Below are 13,741 nucleotides of genomic sequence, written 5' to 3' on the forward strand. Positions count from 1 at the left end.
ATTCTGCTGAAAAAGTCTTTCCTCAAGTGCAAAGGACTCAAAGTTTCTCATGAGTCAAGGGTGCATCTCAGATCTCCTTTTTCTCACAGTTGGCCCTTCTGACCCCTAGCGGCTGTTAGAAGAAGAACCGAAGTATGCCAAACTTCACATCCACGCTGTCCATGAATACCGTGGAGCAATGAAGTGTGTTTGCCCTCCTTTTCTTCTTTTGATGCGTTTCTAATGGCTTTATGCAGCTGGACGCACCAGACGTCCTGCTTTAACACTCCAACCTCAGCTTTCAGTTATTGGTGGCACAGGTTGGGATGTGAACAGCCTACACACTCTGAAGGCCGACTTTCCATTTTATCCTCCTCTAGTTGTAGCCTGTGCCACGCCCTCCCGACTGCCCAGGAAAAAGTTCAACAAGTGCATTTCGGGTTCAGACTAACCGGCGCACTTTGCCTTAAAGTCTCCTGAATGAGAGAGCTCCTTTAAGAGAAGTATTCTTTCTTTTAGTTGCTGAGTACCTAAATTAATTTTTTTTATCTAGTCCCACCTGCTGATCTGAATCATTGCCCTGCTTTTTCTGACTTTGAGGAAGATAAGGGATATGTTCTGGAGATGCTCTGCGTCCTTCCCCAATGAAACTGTGAGGTGCTGAGCTGTCGTTTTGTTTCCCTCTTTAAAGACTTCAAAAACGTTTTCTCTTTGTCTGCGGCGGGGTCTTTGCTCGGCAAGCTGGTAAGTTTAGATGATGGGTGGGTGTTGTACGTCGGCGGAGGACAGGGAGACCAAGAGGATCAACGACGCGATCGAGGAGCAGCTGAGGAGAGACAAGAAGGACTCCCGCAGGGAGCTGAAGCTGCTGCTGTTAGGTGAGCATCACAGAGCAGGAAACTAACCTGCCTGGTGGCTCTTGCCCCAGAATAAGTAAATACTTGTCGGTAACACTGGGATAAATTAGCATTCTCCTGGGTTTGGTCTTAATAATAAGGTTCATCAAATATAATTTGTTTCAACTATGCGTTTTGTTTTAAAAAAAAGCCTTGAAAAACATTCAAATTGTTAAAAATCAAATTTCCATTGAATGAATCATTATTTCTCGTCATTTGACGAGAGCATTTATTTGAAAAAATCCTGGAGGGAGCGACAAATATCAAAACTTGGAATTTTCCACTGCCTCCCACTACCTAGGATGGCAGTTTTCAAGAGGGAGCGAATGCCGAAAATTGTGTGTAATTAAAACAGAATATTTAATGTAGCTAAATAAAGCCCTAACGCTTCATTTCAGGGTGGTGTATTTGACAAGTTGTGTATTTTAAGATATTCGATTGGTTCACAGGTGTGATAGTGTATCAATGATTCACGTCATGGTTAGTGTGCATTACTGATAGTGTCACTTCTTACATTGATGCCTCATATCGAGGTGTCGCGCGCTGGCTTTCTCAGAACTTTAGGTTTGCGCGCAGCTGCGAGATGGATTTTACGCACGGTGAACAGATATATTCCTTGACGTTGGTGGAATGAACTGTCAATATGCAAGCTATTTACAGTGATTCTGTATAACCATTGTGGGATTCTGCGTTTTCGAGGGCCCGAATCGGGAGGTGATCACGTTAACATTCACACGATTTTTGTTCAGTCCACAGTGAAGGGCACGCATCCCTCTTCCTCGTTTCATTCATAGACTTTCTCAAGTACCCATGTCTTAAAACATATCGTGTATGCTCTTGTGGACGCGTTGGAAGCAGCTGGTGTTCACTTTCAAAGAGACAACAGGGTGTTTCAAGTGCATTTGAAGAACTTATATCTGGCAACGACCCGTTTTACTGTAGTTGCGTGGGAGCGCCTCGGTCAGTGGTGTGTTTGAAAGCCATAATTAGCTGATGCGGACGCGCCTCATGCAAAAACATGCAAACGCACCACAGAGCTGAACATGAGTCACAAGTTTGCAACCAGTGTTTGCTTACAAAGACGTTTCTATCAAAACAGAGTACAGCCCATTACGGCTAAACCAAAATTAACATTTAATCCTCGGTAACCTTTTTAGTGTTCTCCCTCTGTCGGCTCCCTGTCGTTGACCGACTCAGAGACAAAGAAGGTCTGAAAGAGGTGACACTTGTAGCAGCGCTGCATCACTGCTGCGCTGCACAGGATTCCAGAGAGACAGTAAAAGCCGAGGAAATATAGAGTGAAAGACAAAGGAAAGCTGGTGAAGTGGCCAAACAGAAGCTGTGCGAACAGGAAAAGGTGTAACATCTTTCCAGAGAAAAGAGCAGGTCAGAGGTCACAATTAGATGACATTTTTAAAAGAGGAACTCAAAAGTCAAATTTTGACAAAGAGAAGAGCGTTTTTTTCACAAACTGAACACGCATTGAATGAAGTCCAAACAATACAGTAGAGTATCTATGAGCCGTATCTTATCCTTGAGTCTGACATGTCGTTTTGTAAACTTATGTTCCATGTCAAGTTCACCCCTCCATCCTTTGCTTGTCTTCGACTTGCTTTTCGAGGCACACCCAGAACATTGAAGCTATGTCAAATTTTGCAGGTAACACAAAGTAACACAAGCGATTAGATGACACGGATGATAAATGATTACAAGCAGATACTGAGTAATCTGTAATATTCAGCACTAGGACTGAACCTTGTTGGTAAGACTCAGTGACTCCCATTTCTCAGTGGTGTTCAATAAGATCAGTCGCTGTACGGCAGGCCTACAGAGAGCCTGAGTGGAGTGAAGCAGAAAGAAAAAACAAGCACGTTCACATTTTGACGTTTTTCATTGGCCTTACTCCCTGTAAAGCTGCAGGACACCAAGGTTTTTGTTGGATTCAGCTCGAATGGAGCTTGTAAAAGTGAAGCATGCAAAACATGAAAAAAGACAGTATTACAAGCTATTAAACTAAACATTTAAAAAAGAAATGAACAGCTTTGTTACAAGTTCACCCCTCCATCCTTTGCTTGTCTTCGACTTGCTGTATTACACTAAAGATCATCAGATTTGGTAAAATAGGATGACGAAGGGGAAACTAACAAATAGGACAGAGATTTTTTTCTATGTTGCTCTTTGCAAAAATGAATCCTTTTCTTGTAAATAACTACTCTAGTTTTGAGTTTTTACAGTGGTTAAAATGTATATTTAATGTTTTAAACTGGGGCTCAAAGAATGCAGGGGGGCCCTGGTTTAATATCTTTGTTAAAGTGATTGTTAATATTTCTTTAACTCAGTCAGTACTTTAGAAAGAGACACTACAAAGAGGCACAATATGCCTAAAAACAACTAAACTGAGTCTCGAAATAATTGCACAGAGGCTCGTCGAAATAACAACAACTATCAGGACAAGCTCAATGCTAAAGATTTAAAGCAACCAGACGGAACTTCATTCCAGCAGAACTGAGATGCAAAATTGAGTAAAAGCAGAAACAAGCGTGTTCATCTGTGGGTTTTTTCAGTTGTGTCAAGAGGTCACTGGCAACTCGCATTATTTCAGAGGTATCTATGTAAATGAAGTAAAGATGACTGAAACACAGCTCATACTGTAGAAAATCAATTTGTTGAAGTGACTTCTTCTTTTTGCATCCTGGATTTGCCTGTGAGGTCCCACCTGACAAGCAAGTTTCAGTTCTACTAACACAGGTGACAGGTGCTCGTAGCTGTAGCTCTCAACTCTCTGACACTATCACCAAATCCATTCACACAGACGGCGCCACATTACATTGCCCCACCCTCTCTTCTCAAGCGGACGTATACGGTTGTGAGGCTGTGTTTGTGGTCATATCTGCACGTGTGTTATTGCCCACAAGGAAATAGTAAACGCTACCCCCCCACACACAGGTATATGCACAAAGACACAGGAGTGGCCACATAAACATGTTAGCAGACACTTCCACAAACCGTCAGTATGCATCATAAACTAATTATTGCACTTTGACTAGTCCCAACAACTCCACTGATTTCATGTTGTACTTTGATGAGGGTGGAAGACGCTGAGGGAAGATCAAGGGTAATTTGACTGAGGTCAGGATGTGTCCCTTATACGGCTCCAACACCAAAAACAACAGATCCCATGCATCCCATAATGTAGTTCGCGAGCGCCAGGTCAAGAGTTATCAATAAGAGACGCATTTACTAAGTGAAATCAGTGGACAGCTGAAGCATTTCACTTCTTTCTTTGTAGTTTTATAATTGAGTATCACTCAATTCTACTCATTTGTTGGGTAAAAACTTCAGAATAACTTAAGTAAATTTGTAGAAAAATGATAAATTATGATCCGTTTTGTTTCGATACAAATGAACAACATGGATCTATTTAAAAAAAGACTAATCGTTTGATTTTGGAGCCAATAGAAAAAGTGCAACAGATTCCAGTTTCTGGTTCAAGCTGCGCTCAACATGAGTTTGATCAGTACACTCTGCCTCCAGTCAAAGGTCGGGGAAAAGTTTAGTGGGGAAAAAAGTTGTGTATGCTCCAAGTGAAAAACTAAATGCAGTTATTTGTAAATGATTTGATTAAAATGTCAGATCAAAATAAAGTAGTACAAAAAAAATAAACCTGCTTTTTTTTAAACTTTAGAATGATTGACAAACGGAAAAAAAATTAAAATGTTTTGACACTTTTGGTTCATGGGATTCCAGCTGCTCATGAGTTCCTTCGTTGTATTTTTGAGTTCATATTGCATCAAATACGTTCTGCAGGTGACAGGTCTGGAACCGGTTTTGCACCTGGAATTATTATACAACAGAGCCTTTCTGTAGTAGTTCATGCAGAATGTGGTTTGGCTTTGTCTCGCTGAAATAGACAAAACGTTCCCTGAAAAAGAAGTCATCTTGGTGGCAGCATTAGTCACTCATGGACCTGTAGTCATTGTGCAGCATTAATGGTGCCTTCACAGATGTGTAAGTTACCAGTGAACTAGTGCACTGCCGAGCTATCACAAATGCTGGATTTCTTTCTGGCAGCACTAGTGTTGTGGTGGTTGGTTCCTGGTTGTAATCTTTGCTGGGGCCTTTCTGTGTAGAGGTATTACCTTGGTAGCATCAGTTTTCTCTGCCTTCCTCCATCAAAATCTTGCATGTTAGGTTAATTGGAGAGAGAGAGAGAACTGATTCTAAATGGTCTTTAGCTGTGAGTGTGCAGGATTGTTCATCTGTGTGTGTTAGCTGTGTGATGACCTGGTGACATGTCCAGGATGTACCTCGCCTCTTGCTCTGTGACAGCGAGAATGGGCTCCAGCCCACTGTCATCCTGAATAAGAGGAAGTCTGGAAAAAAAAAAAGGGGGAGAGGTTTCGTTCCATGTGATAAATTGCATTTCTGGATGTCATAACAAATTTAGTTCATTTTGTGTTAATAAGTTGATTAAGAATCATATCCGTTTTGATTGTTTTTGATCGGATTACAAAATGGCTTGAACTGAACTGCATTTCAAGTGTCTTGTAATGACATTTGCTGTGATGTGACACTAAAATCAAAGTATGAAATAGAACTTGATTGAACTGACACAGCATTTTACTCACCTGCTGCCGATGAACTCAGTTAGTTGTGAGATGTTTCACCGGGTTTCATATTTTGAGATTGATAAATGATATTTGCAGACAGTGAGAACAGGGCTAATTAAAGACTGACTCTCTCACTGAAATACAGCACAGCAGAGGTGCAGGATCCCGATTTCCCTCATCTCACGGTTCCCCTGCATTTCTTGCCCCACCCCACCTCATCTCCAAGAAACTTGACTTGTAAACAAGGTATATTCAAATGGGAACAATTTGCTTAAACCTTGTTTGTGAAGATGTAAACGCCTGAGTTTTCACGATGCCATGCAAAGCAGTCAGAGACTCCAGAAAACTGCGAGCAGCACTAAGACAGATCACAGCTGAGAGGCAGGGACACAAGTGTATACATAGAGACTCATGGTACAACCCCTCACCCACGATCACAGCAGCTTCCTCAAAACATACATTTGTTCAACAAATATTTTTGGCATTATTTGGTCTTAATAAAGAAAATCTAGATACAGACTGTGTGTGACTGTGTGTGTGTACTTGACATTTGTTGGTTTCATACATGGAAACCTAATGAGACTGAAGCAAATTTACAAAAAAAACTATTGTACTTGCATCAGTTTTTCGCCACAAGAAGCCTTGATTTGATCAGATGTACGGAATACCAGCCAACAAGTTGACGAAGAGAACTTAAAACTAAAAAGGTCAAGTGAAACCGATGTCATATAGAGTGAGTTAATGTGAGTGAGTGTGAGTGTGGCTGCTTCTCCCAACTAACTTAACGTGAAACTGTCTCATGTTAGAAGATTAATGAAATCCAGAAGCTTCTTCTACTCGAGATTTAAACCAAAACAAGTGTGTTCTCACTTCCTGTACCCAAAAATGAACATGCAGGTGTCTCTTTGGCAGTCAAATCTACATTCAAATAGTTCAGTTTGCCTTGGTGTCTTTGCATTAACAAGTTGGCAAGTTTGCTGTTTATTTACTGTATCTTGGCATTTGGTAACAAGCTGTACAGAGACAGACAGATAGATATTTTAATAAAGCTTCAGGGCAACTTTCATTTTACACGCTATATGTAGTTTAAAGTCTAGCTCCACGTTCAACAACACATTTGAGATACTTTACAAACTTTACAGAGTATTTACATTTTACACTAGCTTATACTTCCACTCCCCTGTATTTCAGATGGAAATACTGTATTCTGAACTCCACTAGATTTACCCCACAGCCACAGTTATGATGCACTTTTACTGCGAAGAAATTTTACAGGAAAAATGCAACAGGTTTTTGAAATGCAATAAAATTGTTGACGATGAAACCACTGTATTTTCCAAACTTTGTCGGACATTTTACAAAAAGCATTATGTCGTCATGATCCTGTTTCAGCCGTAAACTCTACCAAAATGCATTTTTTTTATCCCCCAAAAAATAAACATAAGGTGGATTTACTTCAGTGTTTCACTGCAATTCAGAATAATTCTAAGCGAATTTGCACCCCTCGGTGTTAATCATTGTAGTCAATTAACCAATTCCAGTAAATAGTTGGAATTTACTGGCTTAAAACAGTGTTTGTTCGGCCAAAAGTCCCCACACAATAACTTAGTATCATGAGTGCAGAGGGTTGCGTCTCTTGACCGATGATAATCCGTGTTTTAACAGAGATGTAAATGAAGGTTCTGCTCCTGAGGATGAACTGGTCCATGACACAGAAGTTAACCAAATTTCCCTTCGGCATGCTGAGGTGTAATTATTCCCAGAGTTTGGCCAATATTAAAAGATGCTGTTGACGTTACCGTCGCCATGTTTTCCAGGCACTGGTGAGAGCGGAAAGAGCACCTTTATCAAACAAATGAGGATCATCCATGGAGGAGGATACTCAGATGAGGACAAGAGGAGCTATGCTAAGCTGGTCTACCAGAACATCTACACATCAATGCAGGCTATGGTCCGAGCCATGGGGCCACTTGGTATATCATACTCTGATGCCCAGAACCAGGTACAAAGTCCAACTGGGTTTGCTTTAATAAAAGCAACGTTGTTACATTTTCTTGCAGTTAAGATTTCTTAATTATGTTCAATAGAGGAAACTTTCTCCCTCTTTCTGATGTTGGGGACTCGAGGGATGAGCTAAAATGCTGTAATTCTCTGTCCTCGTGTCGGTATGCGTCCACAGAGCCATGCAGACTCAGTCCTGGAGGTGGAAGTGGATAAGGTGGAGGATTTTGACAAAAGCCTTGCAGAGGCTATCGGGAATCTGTGGAAAGATGCAGGAATACAGGCGTGCTACGACCGGCGCAGAGAGTACCAGCTGTCCGACTCCACTAAATAGTGAGCGTAAAGACGTCACTTTCATATTACACAACTAAGGACTCTCTCCAGTTTTGTTGTCGCAGATACTACAGGGAGCTCCTCTCTGACCATACAGATAAGTAGATACATAGTGGAACAGAAAATGACAATTAAAAAAAATGATGATCAAGCTAAAAATTTTTGAAAATGCAAAATGAAATGCAGCGTAGTTGTGCCTCCACAACATTAGAGCTATTACTTTATGATTTGTACTGACTTTAAAAGTCTGTATTTTGCCCCACAGTCACAGATGTGATATCAATGCCATCTAATCTTATACAGCAAAGAGCTGCACACAAGTGCTGTAAATCAATATTCTTTCATATTCAAAAACAGAGCTAAGACCTGTTCTGACTCTGTTGTCAAACTGCAACCTCTCTTTTAGCAACTTTGGCTCTTCTCAAAGTATTTACTAAGTACAAAAGTATTCAGTAGTCAGTGGGTGTCTTTGTCTGCCTTTGAAGTTTTATAGGAAAGTCATTTGTATATTTGTATGTAGGTCAGCCTGCAAATCTTCTTTGAAACTTTGAGTTTTACAGGACTAAAAATATACAAATTTGCTCATAATTTCAGCTATCTCACTGACCTAGATCGGATTGCGGAGCCTTCTTATTTACCCGACCTTCAGGACATTCTCAGAGTCCGAGTACCAACCACAGGTATCATCGAGTACCCCTTTGACATGGAGAATGTCATTTTCAGGTGAGATGCAACCCCGAGACACTGTAAAGGCTTCAATACGTCAGCCTCGGACATCCCGTTGTCCTCATTCTTGTGGCCGTTTTCATGGCAGGATGGTGGATGTGGGGGGCCAGAGGTCAGAGAGGAGGAAGTGGATCCACTGCTTCGAGAATGTCACCTCCATCATCTTCCTGGTGGCGCTCAGCGAGTACGACCAGGTCCTGGCCGAGTGCGACAATGAGGTGAGCATCCGACTCGGTAGTCGTGATCCAGCTTGAGAAGCGGTCGCCTAAAACGTCGCCTCTTTCTGTGCTGCGAATCTGTCTTAGAACCGAATGGAGGAGAGCAAAGCCCTGTTCAAAACCATCATCACCTACCCCTGGTTTGAGAAGTCCTCTGTCATACTTTTCCTCAACAAGACCGACATCCTCAAGGAGAAGATTATGTACTCTCACGTAGCCACTTACTTTCCAGAATTCACAGGTTAGTTTGTGTGAATACCCCTCCTTAATTCTGTGATCAGCATATTTTGGCAGGTTTACTCTAATGGGTACATTTGAATGTGAACGCTTTAATTAAACTTGCATTTTGGTCATGAGATATAGACGAATGGTGCTGCTCGTGGTGCAAGAAATGTTTGTGTTCCAGGACTGCAATCCCAGCAATGAGTGTTTAAACTCTTCAAGTATTCCACCAAGGAAATTTGGGTTTGCTAATTTGAATCTAAAGAGGAAGTTAATGAGTAAAGTAAACCTCCAATGTGTTGTGGAGGAACAGGTTTTTCTGAAAACATTCCTTCTGCAGGACCATCAAAATGTAAATCTGTAGAATTTGTCTTTAACAAATACAAATCATTTGTATGTTGAAATTGATTAAAAAAAAAACCAACAACACAGTGACGTAATATTCATCCTGAATTGCAGGACCTCAACAGGATCAAACAGCAGCTCAAGAATTCATCCTTAAAATGTACCAAGAACAAAACCCAAACAAGGACAAGAAGCTGTACGCTCACTTCACCTGCGCCACAGACACGGAAAACATCCGCTTTGTTTTTGTGGCCGTCAAAGACACCATCCTCACAGCCAACCTCAAGGACTTCAACCTGGTGTGAAAAAAGAAAGAAACGAAAGAAGAAGAAAAGGGGTAGAAAGACGAGCACACAAGTGCAACGTAGTTAGTAGCAATATTTGGCAAAAACCTTGAATGCCGTCAGATAAAGAATATTCTCTATTTATACCAGTAGGTTGTGACGTGCCAGAACAGATGCAGTTAAGGCGAGTCCAAAGCAAACGTCTGATTGTGTAGGTTACCGTGTTTAAAATGTAACTTTGTATAGATGTAGTTGTCATTCTAGTGTTTGCTGGAATCAGATATCCAGATACGTAAAAGATATATTACAGTAGCAGTGACAATGTGAAAAATAGCAGGAAGCAGTTTGGTAACTGACTCATTGTGTGAGCTACTTTGAAAGTACACATAACCATGATCTGAGTGCTTTAATTTATTTAAGATGTAAGATTTATGATTTATATGTATGTAAGATTTATATAAGATACTCGCATATATCCTTTCTCATCTACTGAACCGTGTTACTCACGTTGTGATGTGAAAACCTCATTTCCAGAAATGCAACAATTCCTTTAATGTGATTGATCAATTAGTTTGACCCTTTATTTAACTGCACAAGTTCAAGTTATTTTCAGTGCTTTCACTGATCAACTTCACTGTATTTAAACAATTCTATAATTTGTTACATCAACCTTCCTTCCCTTACTGTTGCACTTTTTTTTTTTATTGTTCGAGAACCCGAGACACAGTTTTTCAGAGGAATCCGAGTCCAATCCTGCTGAACACAAGATTTGAGCGACTCGGCAGTTCCGTGGTTATTGTTGTCTGATGCTCCGTGCATTTTCAGTATGAGACAAATATGTACTGCGGGCAAATCAGACAAGTAAAGGCTCCGTGTCTGTTAAGTCAAGCAGAATGAGGTCTGGCATTATTCTGCTGAAATAACCCAACAGTCGTTTTTAAAAAAAAAAAAAAAAATATTATTATATTTACTACAAACAGCTAAAATGTGTCATCTCGGGTTACTTTTGTAGATGCAGCGGCAGACTGTGTCGAGTTAAGATGCTTTTCCAAGGAACCCCCCAGCCCATGTAGCCATAATGATCGCTGTCAGACGACGGTTTCTCATTAAATGCCGGCTGAGGGCTTGTCTGCCTTTATGCACTGAGATTTCCCCCCCCGAACTGCTTGAATCTTTTCACAAAATGTAAAATTCTTTATCATTCTGGACTGAGGAATACACATTTTTTTTTCACAACTCATTTTCTGACAGTTTTGCACAAAGTTGTGAGCAACAACCCATTCTAAACCTACGGTTGATGCTCCTTTTATACCCAATCCTGACACCCTCACCTTTCACCAAATAATTCTGCCGATTGTACCATCCTCCAGAGCAACGTTCCTTGTATTTACTATAAATTTAGGTTTTCTGGACTACCAACTTTACGGAATGTTCAGTTGTCATCAATTTCTGGATTTTGCTTATTGTCTCCAAATACAACCGAGTTAATCGATATGGAGTCGGTTGAAAGTTTAAGCGACTTACGGATTCAAGCATGGATTGTTTTAGAAAACCCCTCAGCTTTTCTGGGGATGAGATTTTAGCTGTGCTGAAAGGATCGGGGCCGAAATGTTTGTCCAAGGATGAGTAAAAACTGTGTCCACGGTCAGTGGTAACAACCAGTTATATCTTGTGAAGAGTTAAACAGTGTGTGTACCAGAGGTTTTCTTTGTACAGAAGATAAATAAAGATGACACTGAACCCTGAAGCACACGTTTTATTTTTTGAAAATAGCATGAGAAGTAATGTCCCCCCCCCCCCCAAACAAGAATAAAAATGAATGGCAAAATAAACACATGTTCAACTTTGACACAGCTCAAACCGAAAGCCAGCCTTTGACATGGACATCAGCGTTAACAGCAGCTGACAATAATTGACATTCCTTTCTTTTAAATATGTTTTCGTATAATCCACTGAAACGTTTGCATATGTGTGGTATAAAAACCTAAAAACAAACAAAAAAAAAAAAAAAAAAATCACAAAATTACAATCTGCATCTTACAGGCTGCCGTCAGGATGGTTATATACAGTCAGAATATCAGAGGAGGACACAGCAGATCGAAACGCGTGAGCACAGTATAAAAATAGCATGCGTCTCTAAATCACACACCGAACAGTCTTAATTTTGCACAAGTGTTCAAAAGAAGGTCAAAGAAAACAAAAAATACACACGTTGAATCATGAGAATAATAAAAGTGAAGCTCACACCAACCGAAGTTTGTGTCCCTTTTAAATAATCGAGTAAAATCAAAAGCGTCCAACATTAATTATGCTACAACAATTGTGGTTCATTTGGACTCGTGTTCAATGAAGAGACTTTATAGCTGCTGCAGTGACATTTCTTCCCTCATGTGCAACTTAAAATATAATCAGTGGCAAGGAAATTGATTTAAGTGAATGACCACATGTGTGTAGTCATGTGTGTAGTAACTATGGCAACGTAAAGGCTTTCAAAATCCTCAGAATTAACCAGCATTTTGGATGCAAGCCGATATTACAAAAACGTGTCTGTAAACTCAAGACTTCAGTGTCATTTTTCATTAAATAAATCAGTAGAACTCTTATATTTGTGCAAAAGGATGAGTGCAATCAGAGCAAATAGGGCGAGACTTCATTGCATTCTGAGCCCAGTTAATATAGAAACCCACCAATGAGACTTCGATTAATGTACAGATACACTCACCCAATCTTTCACCCCCAACACACACCAACAGTCAACATACGGCATCATTTGTGCACTGTTCTCACGTGAGGAAACTAAACAAGCATGCAGTATAAAAAGGCACTGACACACACCGATCAGTGTGTGTGCGTGTGTTTTAAGCACATCGCGCTCTTCTCGACGAGTCAGTATTTGGGTAAACTCTCTCTGGCGTCCTCCAATTTGTCGAGAACCCACTGAAAATACAGTTGGAACCAATTAGTTTGGCAAGAGGCATTTACTGCAGCCGCAGGTCAAACACATCACTGGTCCAAGCTCTTCACATCCAAATGACCGGCTTACCTTGGCAATTTCAGGAGATCTGAAGTTTATGATCTTCCCAAACTCTTTGGCATGGAAGACTGATTTCACCCTCTCCTGCAGTATATTAGACGAGTTGCAGCGCTTAAAAGAGAATTTCTTAAAGCCTATAATGCATTTTTACACAGCAGGTTATGGCTTTTGTACCTTGGCCTCGATGCGCAGTCGGCGGCTGTCTACGATCATTGGTTCCTTGGTGAATTCTTCAAACAGATACTGCCACTCACAGGTCAGCTGGCCAAATGTGCCTTTGGTCACAAAAAATATTCCCCTGGAAAAAGAGACGGTGAAAGGACTGGCTGTTACGTGGAGAGACTCCATATTTACAGGAAGTGGCACACGGGATAAATGGATTATATAAGAGGGAACAACAACTCGGTATAACAGGGATGGCAGGTTTTGGACCAGCAGCTGAAGCAATAAAGAAATCCACAGAGGTGTTCCAAAGTATTCCAAAGCCTTACCAAGACCCGACACAGTGGTTTTACTGGGAAACACTGTGTAGACTGTCACCACGAGGCAGGTTACAGCACGTTCCAGATCACCTTCTGGTATGTTTAAGTAAAAGAGCACTTACCACATCATCAGCCTTGCTTTTATAGCTTATTTGTATATTTTCTTTGAAGACGAATATGCAGATATTAAATGTAGTGGGCACTGATATTACATTACATGCCGAGTGTAGGTTTTAGTTACATCGAGCAGCAAAACTGTATCTTACAGCCCATTTCAACTTCCCTTTTCGAGCATTTAAGAGGAACTGCAGAGCACAACAAAGCAGTGGGTGATGAAGATGACCTGCACAGTGAACTGTTTTAAGGTCATGGAAACTAAGCAATTCTTCCTGTCGCTAGACTAAACAAATAGAAAAAGAAAGTTGTGGATGTCTTATGAGGCATCTTTTCTGAAGGCACTAAAGTCCCAACGTTCAACTTCAAGAAAGAAAAGGATTTGTCATCTTAGCCTAATTTCTAACTTTTTCATACATTTTCTTTACATGTTTCTGGCCGGAGAACAGATAACGTTCATCTCAAATGAAGCTATCGTGATTATCAGAAAGAAACAT

At 40.6% G+C, this 13,741-nt stretch overlaps 2 protein-coding genes across 4 annotated transcripts in view; one reads left to right on the forward strand and one right to left on the reverse strand.

The window, feature by feature from the left end:
* Positions 1–678: 678 nt before the first annotated feature.
* Positions 679–10,033, forward strand: LOC140309823 (guanine nucleotide-binding protein subunit alpha-14-like). Of its 2 annotated transcripts, XR_011916402.1 has the most exons (8): positions 679–857; positions 7,303–7,487; positions 7,665–7,819; positions 8,414–8,542; positions 8,634–8,763; positions 8,851–9,004; positions 9,445–9,815; positions 9,914–10,033. XR_011916402.1 is itself a non-coding variant. In XM_072387840.1 (7 exons), the coding sequence occupies exons 1-7, from the start codon at positions 734–736 to the stop codon at positions 9,633–9,635; spliced, it is 1,068 nt and encodes a 355-aa protein (XP_072243941.1). In that variant the 5' UTR covers positions 679–733; the 3' UTR covers positions 9,636–10,033. The 2 variants fall into 2 exon arrangements, 1 of the variants encoding a protein (XP_072243941.1); XM_072387840.1 differs by having other exon boundaries at positions 9,445–10,033.
* Positions 10,034–11,956: 1,923 nt separating this feature from the next.
* The window catches only part of vps13a (vacuolar protein sorting 13 homolog A), a 32,259-nt gene continuing 30,474 nt past the window's right edge, over positions 11,957–13,741 (reverse strand). For both annotated transcript variants that reach the window (XM_072387860.1, XM_072387859.1), the window contains 3 exons: positions 12,823–12,946; positions 12,658–12,732; positions 11,957–12,551 (listed from right to left, as the gene is read on the reverse strand). In XM_072387860.1, the coding sequence (XP_072243961.1) occupies positions 12,501–12,551; positions 12,658–12,732; positions 12,823–12,946 (250 nt within the window). In that variant the 3' untranslated portion in view covers positions 11,957–12,500. The remainder of the gene's footprint in view (positions 12,552–12,657; positions 12,733–12,822; positions 12,947–13,741) is intronic.

Source organism: Leuresthes tenuis, unplaced genomic scaffold (genome assembly GCF_036924035.1).
Source record: "Leuresthes tenuis unplaced genomic scaffold, fLeuTen1.0.hap1 SCAF_6, whole genome shotgun sequence".
Classification (NCBI taxonomy): domain Eukaryota; kingdom Metazoa; phylum Chordata; class Actinopteri; order Atheriniformes; family Atherinopsidae; genus Leuresthes; species Leuresthes tenuis.

Coding starts and splice junctions, on each gene's coding strand:
- LOC140309823 (XM_072387840.1), top strand. CDS start 734: ATGATGGGTGGGTGTTGTACGTCGGCGGAGGACAGGGAGACCAAGAGG. Junction 7,488..7,664: donor ACTCTGATGCCCAGAACCAG/GTACAAAGTCCA, acceptor ATGCGTCCACAG/AGCCATGCAGACTCAGTCCT. Junction 8,764..8,850: donor TGGCCGAGTGCGACAATGAG/GTGAGCATCCGA, acceptor AATCTGTCTTAG/AACCGAATGGAGGAGAGCAA.